The sequence below is a fragment of the Ascidiella aspersa genome, chromosome 7 (assembly GCF_963924565.1).
Source record: "Ascidiella aspersa chromosome 7, kaAscAspe10.2, whole genome shotgun sequence".
Classification (NCBI taxonomy): Eukaryota; Metazoa; Chordata; class Ascidiacea; order Phlebobranchia; family Ascidiidae; genus Ascidiella; species Ascidiella aspersa.
This window is the reverse complement of record NC_139453.1, coordinates 19,375,769-19,387,156: the sequence shown is the minus strand read 5'-3', so window position 1 is coordinate 19,387,156 and position 11,388 is coordinate 19,375,769. Positions and strand designations below refer to the sequence as shown.

General features: G+C 37.1%; 1 protein-coding gene across 2 annotated transcripts; it reads right to left on the bottom strand.

Annotated features, from left to right (window-relative positions):
- Positions 1–1,666: 1,666 nt before the first annotated feature.
- LOC146138169 (small nuclear ribonucleoprotein Sm D1-like) lies at positions 1,667–5,247 on the bottom strand. Of its 2 annotated transcripts, none has more exons than XM_083393885.1 (4): positions 5,109–5,247; positions 4,336–4,412; positions 2,830–3,030; positions 1,667–1,901 (listed from the first exon to the last, which is right to left on the bottom strand). In XM_083393885.1, exons 1-4 carry the CDS (start codon positions 5,120–5,122, stop codon positions 1,828–1,830), a joined length of 366 nt encoding a protein of 121 aa, XP_083250011.1. In that variant the 5' UTR covers positions 5,123–5,247; the 3' UTR covers positions 1,667–1,827. The 2 variants fall into 2 exon arrangements, with proteins under 2 accessions (XP_083250011.1, XP_083250012.1); XM_083393886.1 differs by having other exon boundaries at positions 2,833–3,030.
- Positions 5,248–11,388: the final 6,141 nt, after the last annotated feature.

Sequence of the window (11,388 nt, the reverse complement as noted above, 5' to 3'; positions counted from 1 at the left end):
CAAACCTATATCGTTGCAAAATTCTATACGCAATCTGACGATATGCATAAAGTTATCTAAGAAGGGTTTATTTGCGTGTTCATATCCAGTCGGCGTCTACAAGATATCTTTCAACAAGGGGACTCTGACCACTGTTTCTCTGACTTCATTACATCGAAATAAAAAACAAATGGCGTTTAGCTAAATATTTAAACTTGTATAATGTCATATTGCAAGATGTATTATAGGCCTTCGACAAACTAGCATAACTGCGCTTTAAACAAATTAAGTTTACAGCACAACGCATTTCGTATGTAGGCCTAAGCATAGGTTAATGCAATCAATTGGCTGGGTGTTCAAGTAGTATTTGATCGAGTTCATATAGCGGAGAGTGAATGCGTTATGGATTAGCTGTTAAATTGCCCACTGGATTTGACAGACCGGTCCAACAAGGAAAACACAATTGAAACTGATAAATTTAACAATTATGATTGCGTTATAGACTTCTAGATGATTTTATTTGTCGAGTGCACCTGTATGACTGCACAAAAATCGCGCTAAGAATAAAACATACGGTGCGTTTATCATGATAACTTTCGAGTTGAAGACGTGTTACCCACAATACAATGACCTCTTGCAGAAATGGCAGGGGCCTATGTGGAGATCAAAGTTCACGCGGCGCTAAACTTATCAACACAAAGAAAATGTGCAATAAAAGGCTTTCTGGTAGCACAGGTTTGAGATTTCCACTCGGCCACTCGCCAGTGCAGTTCGCTATATAGGACTGATGACCCCACTCACGCGTCTGGCCATTTGATTATTTATAAGGAAAAGTTGATTGCGTAATCAGACCTACTAAACTTAATTTGTTGATCTGCAACCTTAAAACGATGGCGAATTATTTCGTTAGCTCACAAACAAATAACGCTTGCCGCAACTACAACAACGAATCAAAAAAACGGCTCGCACAGCTAAAAAGTCCTACACATTCTTTATTGCGGTAAACAATCAAGGCTGGTTCGACGAGTAGCCTACTATGGAAAATTTCTGACGACGTGCCGACATTTTTAACTTTTTTTTTTGTTATGGTTATTTCGTGCGGTCGAGTAAATTGTTGGACACTCGCCCGACTAGCGACAGAACATTTTGGGCCTAATAGATTTTGTAAAAACGGCCAACACATATGAAAAAAACTTACACAAGCTAAAAAATGTTTTACTAAAAGCATATTATGGTATTTTGTGGTGGGGACATGTCCCGGTTGCCCTTGTTTGTGACTATGATTTAATAAACAAGCTCACTGTACTGTGTCTGTAGCTCCCACAACATACTAATTTGTTTAACCCGTTGTGGCAAAATTTACCACGATAATTCACTCGATGCGACTATTTATTACAGTACTGAAGTCCTAAATCGAGAAGGGACCCGCGAGCTTTCACCTCTAAACTGGTACATTATTAAATTATTATACGCTTACAGTAACTTCCAACTATTTTACGCATGACTCAACTGTGCGTCTTGTTGTTTTCGCCATTTTTCTTACAGCAACTATGTGTCAACGCGTCAAATAAATGCAAGCCAGCCCTATTTAAAAAACAACCCATAAAAAAACATATATGTTGTATATAAAAAAACAGCTTATATATCATAATAACGCAATGGTTTTGCAAAATCTTTATCCCAAAAGTGGTGTACTGCGAATGTGTTTTATTGAGGAACCCGATCAAAACAAAGCGAGTTATATATCGCACGAAACCTAAAGACCATGCAAAACACAATGTGCATTTCTTTAAGTAAAAATTGGCGAAACAAGCTTTCAAGAAAATTGGAGCTTCTAAGAAAATGGAATTAAAATCGGCGCGGAGGACCACCTCTCCCTCTTCCGCGGCCTCTGCCTCGGCCCCTTCCACGTCCACGACCACCTGTGGAAACAAAAGCAATGTGGCGCTAAAACGAAATCCATGAAGAACTAAAAACAATAGCAAAGTATTCTCGGACGATACAAGCGGAGGTTACCACTATTTGCGTTATAAAAAGTCTCGCGCTTTGATCTTGCCAGGCTTGTGTTTTCTATATACAACGTGAAAAATATAGCAACGGATATTTGCTTTAATGATAAGAACGAATGTTTAAAGGGTTCCCCAAGGGGCCATATAACATGGGAGGTTGACATCTACTATTTTAGTTATAGGTTTGTTACATATTAAACTTTTTGCCTTTTTAACACTTGTTACAACCGCCTTATCATGGCTTGCATTATAACAATTTTGGGATACTGTCCCAAAATTGCAGCTCTTTAACGGTTATTATTAGTTTCCTCCTAGGCCTTTCATTTAGGAAAGAGATGTCTCAATTTGGAGGTGTACCTTGGAATAGTATGATTTTGTTGTTCAACTAATTTACCTCAAAATGATTTAAAGCATGTTGCTTTACACTATTGTACTACAACTAGGGATTGTTACACGCTACTGTGTAACACAATTCTCAAAACAATTTACACAATTTTCGTGTGAACACATTTCTTTACTAAAATATTAAAAGCTGGGGACTTTTCACCACATGCGATTCGCTTGTTTAATTCGTTTTTGTAATTGAATAAGAGTCTTTAGGCGATTTTACTAAATAATAATTGGCCTTACTCTGTAGTCTTAGCATAATGTGTAGAAGATCAACAAATTTAGTCTAGTAGCTACTAGCTAGTAGGACTGATAAGGTGGTATCAACAACCAATGTTTGCTTAGTGGCGTCAATCATCATTGACAAGCGCAATTTTGGCGGGTGCAAAATCTTAACTGTTAATGAAAATGTTGTGATTGCCGAGTTCAAGTGATAATAATAATCAAAACTTACCACGACCTCTGTCCCTGAGACCTCCTTTTGGAGCTTTAGGGCCTTCATCAACTAACAGTGTGTCCAAGGGCAGACTGTCAGGCAGTATGTAATACCTTATATTATTTCCTCTGATGCTTAATGTGTCCAAATTTACAGGTTCCCTGTTTTTCACAGTCATTTTGACTGACTTTAGATGTGTGTTCATGCAAATATCAACACCTGGAATTCAGAGAAAATTTTACATTATTATACCATTAGAATACTAGTAAATGAAAATAACATAGTCATAAGATGACCACATTGCTCAATAAAGTGGAATTTAACAAGCCATTTTTGGCAAAACATCCCTTGAAGGATTTGGAGGTCCATTGCCCACACAAATTTTTGGCTGCAGAGAAATCCCGTAAAAAGTTGGTGTGAACACAAACACAGTGTCTTGGTAAAATTCTTAGTTAGAGAGGTGTTCATGTTCAATGTTCATGTTACACTGGTCATATTGCAAAGACATTAAATGCTATTATTTCGTATAGATTGCATTTTTGGCTCTATAGAGCCAATGTCACAAAGAAAAAGCTGTATTAATTGATTCTTATAAATCACTATAAATTTGTTTATATGTAGTTGGGTGTAATTTATATAGGGAAAAGTATGACATAATGTCATTTTTAATAGTCAATGTTTTCAAGCAAAGTGTGATAAAATTCTTTATATATAAACAATGTTTTAGCCAAACATCAAGGGTTTCATGGTATGCATGGTGCCCTTAAGAGTGAGAAGATTTTATCAAAACACAAATAAACCAGAAAATTTAACAAGATTTATGTGGAGCACTAAAAAATTGTTTGGTAAGAAATATGAACATAATTGGGGCATTGCCTTGTGCCCAGTTTGGAAAAAGATTGCGGGCTGAAATGATTTCCATCAGTTTTTAATTTTTTGCACTATTTTTATTGTTTTCTGGTCTATTTTGCGACCAACGTAGTCGCCAAGTCATCAGCATTCTGTCATACTATGTTGAAATAAAATAAATATAACTATTTATAAATTTAAAAAGTTTGCAAGCCTAATATAAGCTTGTTCTTTAATAGAATTATCATTTGTTCATAGAAAACGATAATCTCAAAAGCATTTTTTTTAAATAAACAGCCTAAAAACAAAAAGTAATATTATAAAATTCTAAACTTGATAAATTTGCAACAAATGTATATAAAAAGAGAGAAAGAGCAGCCTTATTAATCAGGACAACAAAAAACGGGAATTTCTATTATACAACATAAAACTGTCATAAACAGCTTTCTTAAAAACAGTGCAGCATTTCCAAAATTTATGATAAAACTAAGTGAACCACATTAACAAGGTACCTCTGTTTATATGCCTACCTATATATCAATATAATTATTGGTTTATTATTCTTCTGAAGGATATCAGCATTAGATGGGAGTATTTAAGTTTGTCATGTGTTGGTTTAGCGCAGACCCTAATTACCAAAACTCAATTTTTCACAAAAAACATATGTTAATCTACCAGTGATCGTTCCATGTACTTGAGTTCCATTTTTAAGCTCAATTGTCACAGTTTCGTGACTAAGCTTCATCAAAAATCTAGAAAAAAATACAGTTGAGTAAATTAATACATTCTTATCTATCATTATCTACTTTTGCATTATAAATTAAAAAGATGAGCTGTCAAGTAAATTGTAAAATACAATATATTCATAACATTTAAATAACTCTTTTTTTAAAGTTTTTCCAAGGTGGTCTAGTTTGATTCATTATTATTTATAACAAGCAGGGGCGTAACGTGGGTGGTGTCTTCAATTCTTGACACACCCTTTTTTTAAATTACAGAAAATAATGGTCACAAAACTAAAACCATTACGTTTTTGTTCGATAGATTTGTGGGAATACATACGTTTGCAATTTGAAAATTTTTGCCAGGGTTGGGGGAGTGGGTGTTATATTGCTAACAATATTTGGGTTATGGTGTAAGTTAGCGTTCTTGGTTTTGGTGTAAAGCAACTCACAATTTTTGGATTAGTTAGAGTGTCGGTAAGTGATTTAGATTAGGTGACGGTGGGTCAAGTATTATTATTTAGTAATATTGCTTAACTTACCCAATATCCAACGCTAACCCGTACCCTAACACAAATAATCACCAGCGCCTTACTATTAATTTTATTCTTCTCTGGTTATTTATTTCTTGTAATTTTAATTTGGACAACTCGTTTCGTTTTTGTAAAAGAAAACGTTGTATAGGATTCTAGACCAGCGCCAAAAAAACTAAACAGTTAAGTTTACCTTGCCAACTTCATGGTGGTATTTGTTGAAGAATTCCAACAACCTGGAAATACAAGCCGCAGGCCTGAAAAAATACAACAGTTTCAAAGTATGACTCGAAACTGAAAAAAAAAACGTTGTAATTGTCCGCCGCGCGTTTGTAAAATTGTTAACAATAACACATAAAAAACGGCTATAGAAAGTTACAATATAATTTATATTATTTATCAGGTAGCTAAAAATATATTTTTTCTCATTTTTAAGCAAAAGTTTTCTTTAGGATATAATAACATAAAAATTTAGCTTAGGCAAAAAATAAGATTTTCGGTTTTGGAACAGTTTTACGTAAGCACAAGAAATTTTAGTTTTACACTGGCTTTACTATGTAATATTATTTTTGTTTCAAGTCTTATTTTTTATTCCCGGTGGTCATTTTTTTTTATTCCCGGTGGTACTTTCAGGTTGTTTTTTTTAGTATGTTTTCTTTTTCCCCCTGAGAGGTAGGCTATATTTTACATATTGGTAGCATTGTAAGGGTTGCCCATCACGGAAAATGTGAGTCCTTGGACTCATGGGCGCCCGCACGGGGTGGCAAGGGGGGGTTATACGCAGTATGTTCCTCGCTGTTCGGTCTCTGCGCTAATATCCGATGTTGGTGTAACATCAACATTTGTTTAACTGAAGCAGATTCTTAAAAGGAGGAGGTGACCAAAGTCTCCATTTTTAAGTAATGATGGTTAACGCAAAATTATGCTCTTTAAGCATTTTCCAAGACCAAGTGCTAAGTGTGAAATGGACACAACTTATTTCCCCTCAACCGCAGCTTGTAATTTAGCTGACTTTCACACAGCTCGGCGAAGATGTTGCGCTAATCGTGGTATGATAACACCCGGAAAAAACAATCTTTGTTTAGTATTGCAGGTGGTGAAAGACGTGTGCTCCTGCTTGGACTCTAAGAATTACTGACATCGGTCGTTCTTTTAGGTACTTTGTCAAGACCTCTGCTGTTATTCTTCCATCGGGAATCCGACTTGGATGCCCTTTAACTTCCTTGACTTTGTCGTGGCTGACCTGAAACATACGCATGATCAGCACGAGGTTAAGCGGATTGAAACGTGGGACAATTTCAAGCTGTTGTATTCACTTTTATATCGCCTGTCGACTTCGACCTCGTGTCGGTTATTTCAATTGTGGATAAGGTCTTCTGCTTGTGCTGCTGTTGTACAGATGAAATATCCGAAACTTTATTTTCTCTCCACCATGCCCTCCAGATGTTGGGTGTCGAAAGACACTAGCTTTAGAAGACTGTGGAATGTGGATGAAATTCCTCGAATTTTTTGGGACTCTGTTTTTCCGGGAAAAGCCTCCTCTTTCTGCTGGTCAGCGATTACGTTCCATGGTGCATTCGGACTTTTTGCTAATTTGAAACATAAATTAGCTTTAACAGTTCTGCACGTTTACAACATTGTGATAAAATCAGGGAGTCGAACCGTTCGACTTTTCTGGCTTTAGGTTCGGTTCGGGATCAAGGATTGTTTAAAAATACGGTTCGGTTGTGCTTTCAAAGGAATTTAAAAGTTCCGGTTCAGCTACGGTTCGACCATTGTTATTTCAAAACCGGTTTATAAAGTTTCGGTCCAGGTTCAACATAGGCTGCCCTAAACTTAATACTGTGGATAAATTATTTTACGAAATTAATACTGAATGAATTGTAACACGTAATTAATTTACGTTTCCCTAAAGTGTTCAACAAACAATATTAAGCAGATCATTGTTGAAACCTCTGAACAACAAATAGCAACGTTTAATGAAATGCATATGCATTTGCTTTTCCTGCAATATTGGCGCTGTTGCAGCATATATCACGTTACTTGTCAGAGATCTTATACGGTTTATCTCTCCAGTAGCCTACCGACATTTCCCTTTGGCCCAACAGACTTCACAGAAGGTGAAGTATTAGGAGGCTTTGAAACCCCTGGTTTAGCACTATCTGAACCCCCCTTTGGCCCAACAGACTTCACAGAAGGTGAAGTATTGGGCGACTTCGAAGCCCCTGGTTTAGCCCCAACTGAACCCCCCTTTGTCCCAACAGACTTCACAGAAGCTAAAGTATTGGGGGGCTTTGAAACCCCTGATTTAGCACTATCTGAACCCCCCTTTGGCCCAACAGACTTCACAGAAGGTGAAGTATTAGGCGGCTTTAAAGCCCCTGGTTTAGCCCCAACTGAACCCCCCTTTGTCCCAACAGACTTCACAGAAGGTGAAGTATTGGGGGGCTTTGAAGCCCCTGGTTTAGCACTATCTGAACCCCCCTTGAGCCCAACCGCAACCACAACCGATGCCGGAAAGGCCCCACGAGTTACCTTGGCAGCATACGATACAGGAGGAAGTGTTGGGTGATAGTCTACTGCTAGGCAAGTATTACTAGAACCTGGCAGCGGACGAGCTGTGGTGTGGTGCTCCTGGTGTCTTGTCGTCCTTGTAGTCTGCGCACTCCCGAGCGAGTAGAGGGGCCGGAACCCTCGTTTGGACTTCCTCTTCTTGACCGTGGTGCCACCGCGGGGATGCACGCAGCTGATGTTGATGGAATGTCTACCAACAATTAAATATTTGGATTTAGTTACTTTTAAGCTAATAATTGGGATATTTGCACTATTTTTTCTTTATGTACAAAGACGCAATGAAGAAGTTTATTTTTAAGTCATGGATTTTTTGCTTTACCAAAGGCAACAGTCTAAATATCTTCGAAACATACCAACATCGCTACGGCGAATGGCTTTCCTCCCCTGAACCACACAAGGCTGGATGAGCGCGCCCATGTGCTTCTCGATGCTGGCCATGTACCTCCGTAGACCAGCATCAGAGAGGTGAACATCATCACTCCACATCTTCTCCCCGTTGCCGATGTCGAAGTGAAGAAATGAAAGTTTCTCACGACAAGCAACGTTCCAAAGAACGCTGTTGGCCGCTTCGACGACAACAACAGGAGGTCCGATCTGCGGGAGGATCTCGGCGAGCACGATCTAAAAAATAATATGATTGAAAACAGGCTAAAAATATTGGTTTGTCCAAAGAAACAATAAATTGTGTTAAAGTGTAGATGTAGAGCAATAACAAACTTTAATGAAAATATTTTTTTATATACTGGCTTTAAGGTTTTGCATACCTCGGAAGCGGGGTAACACTCCCGACATACATCGATGATGTTCTCACACTTGGCACCGATGTCGTTGTCCCACCACCTCCTGAAGTCGTTGGTGCCAAGTGCAAGAACGATGTAGCTCACGTTCTCGAACCGCGTCCCCTCCGTCAGCTCGATCGCACCATGGTCGATCCCCCCGCCTGGGATCGAAATCGCAGACAGAGAGAACACCTCGCTCGCGCACTTCACCACCTGGATAATAAAACAGCTATATTGTAATCGTGTAAAGGTCAAAAAGATATAAAAAGCCGCCCAACCTAAGCACCTGAAGCAAGTGGTAAATTAATATTTGTCTTAATATAAATCATTTAATTTTATGTTACAAGAATAAGTACCAAAATAAATGACATATGCTTATAAAAAGGGTTTAGAAAAGAACTTTATAAAAGGGTTTAGAGAAGAACAAAAACTGCTGAATTGCAGTCCTGCGGGTCAATGCTTAGAAAATATATTGAAAATTAGTTGTAGGTCATTTGTCAACATTCATTCGCACAGTGCAATTTGTAATTTTAATTATAGTATACCGTAATACAAAGTCAAAAATGTCAATGACACCGTCACATACAAAAACATGCTACGGTCATTTAAATCGACTACTTAAAGTTTCGCAGGACACATAAATAGATTCAGCGGAAGTATAAATAAGGTTCATTCACCTGCGGATAAACGATGTTCCGGCCATTGCTGTCCGTCACCAGAAGCACCGAAGGCAGCCCGGACGGCTTAGGACGAAGGTAGGCCGTCTGCTTCCCGCTCACACCGGGAATGTACTTCTTCGTCCTCGTCCGATGCCCTCGAACACTCTCCTTGCGTCTAAACATCACCGACTGACCTGCAAAGCACACTAAAGAAACTTTTAAACACTAAGGTGTCCCCCAGTCGACAGCGGAATCAAGTTAAAATAATCAAACGCTTTTTCCCTGTAGATATACTTACTGTACTTTGTCAAATAAAGACCTGTCGTGTAAGTAATCATGCTTACAAGCACCGACGTCAACGGTTTTATACAAAATATGAAAACAATCAAAATTGCTTAAATTCTTAGAATCAAGACCAAAACAAAACAAAAAGTACCTTAGTTGCATACAGACTTGGACAACTAGATTTATTTTAGCTTTTTAAAATTAGATTAGAATTAAAATTAGAGCATTTCAGTTTTTCCAAATTTGATTAGAATTAGAATTAGATCATTTTGAGTTTTCTCAAATTAGATTCCAATTAGAATTGCCGAATTCTTGAAAACACGAATTTGAACTAGAATTTAAACTAGAATTACATTTTATTATTCAAAATCAGTAACATTTGTGCATGTGTTTGATAATTTTTAAGCATTTTGAATCCGAATTAGATTAGAACTAGAATTAGAGCACACAAGCAATTCACAAATTAGATTAGAATTAGAATTAGCCGTATTTTGCTCTAATTCATTGAATTAGAAAACTAGAATTATCTAGTTGTCCAAGTCTGGTTGCATATACGGCATTTAAACTTTTCCATAGGGCCTGTTTGATGATTTTTGCTTTATTTCCATTTTACCAAAGGCCTAAAGGTATATCAGCAGTTTTGCCTTAAACAAGCCCTTTAAACATTTTTAAAATTTTGTAGAACCAGTAACCCGAATATCACAAAAACCCAAGAAAAAGGGCAAACAGTACTGTCACTGTTTCGTGCTTTTCAAAATCAATAACTCAAACTTTGTGCACAAATAATACACTAATAGCCTGCACGTCTACATACATGTGTTTGCTTAAATTTATTTTTAATAATGACGCTGACAAACTATTTTTTGTTGTAAAGCATCTTAAAGCTTACGTTTACCACTGTCTACTGCATTCAGCGGCTGCCGTGTACATTAAACATAATTCCAGGTATTAACAAAAATGCACAACATACCAATTCTTTACACTATGTCAAATTTTATAACCAAACGACAAAATCTGTTACGGTATTAACATCAGCATTTTTTTTTAAATTTACTTTGACTTGTTTGTAAGTTGTTGCAAAACAACCAAAATGATCTTAACATACACGTGATTGTGATATACCGTACAATAACATGCCTAAATAACACAACATTTATTTTTCACCATAATACCACAATACACTGTTATGCGCTGATAACTAACTGAAGGTATGGCTTACTCATCCCTTGGCAAACGTTTAAAATTAAGCAAATTGCATTGGGCCTCTATGACGTCACATAAGGCTTTGTAATCTTATGACGTTACAATAAGGTACCACAAATATAAATGCAAATAGTTAAATCTACAAAATTTGAATCTTTTCGATGAATGGGTCAAATTAGTGACCAACCTTAATGACATTAAGGATGTACTGGCTTGCCATACAGCGATTTTCATCAAATTCTTGGGTGAGGAAAAATTTTTATTAGGCGCTAAACTTAGATACACGCACTGCGCTAAAATGCGTTTTTTTACGATAAATTGTACTTCGTAAAAGTCATTTCGTTGGAAAACGGTGAATGGGTCAAATTAATGACCAACCTTAATGTCATTTAGAATGTACTGGCTTGCCATACAGCGATTTTCATCAAATTCTTGGGTGAGGATAAATTTTTATTGGGCGCTAAACTTTGCTAACCGTACTTCGCTAAAATGCGTTTATTGCGATAAATTGTACTTCGTAAAAGTCATTTCGTTGGAAAACGGTGAATGGGTCAAATTAGTGACCAAGCTTAATGTGATTGATTTAGAATGCATTTGCTTGCCATACACTAATTTTCATCAAATTCTTGGGTGAGGATAAATTTTTATTGGGCGCTAAACTTAGATACACGCACTGCGCTAAAATGCGTTTTTTACGATAAATTGTACTTCGTAAAAGTCATTTCGTTGAAAGACGGCCAATGAGGCAAACCACAGTCTGAATCCCCGGGATTTGATCAGTTTCATTCCAAAGGGTGATTGAAAGCACTAAACAATGCTTCCTCTTTGAGGTTTTGCACGAAGAATATAGCATTTTTTTCGTAGAGAGGTCTTCGAAAAAGTTACTTTTTCTGCAAAAATCTGAATGGCATGAGTTATTGACTAACGTTATGCTATTAAGTGTTGTATTGGGTAGTTTAACTGTAATTTTTAA

Excerpts from the sequence above, each read along its gene's own strand:
- LOC146138169 (XM_083393885.1), bottom strand. Across the intron at positions 3,031-4,335 it reads AGTACATGGAACGATCACTG|GTGTTGATATTTGCATGAAC; the intron begins GTAGATTAACAT and ends TCTGAATTCCAG. Across the intron at positions 1,902-2,829 it reads TCTCAGGGACAGAGGTCGTG|GTGGTCGTGGACGTGGAAGG; the intron begins GTAAGTTTTGAT and ends TTGTTTCCACAG.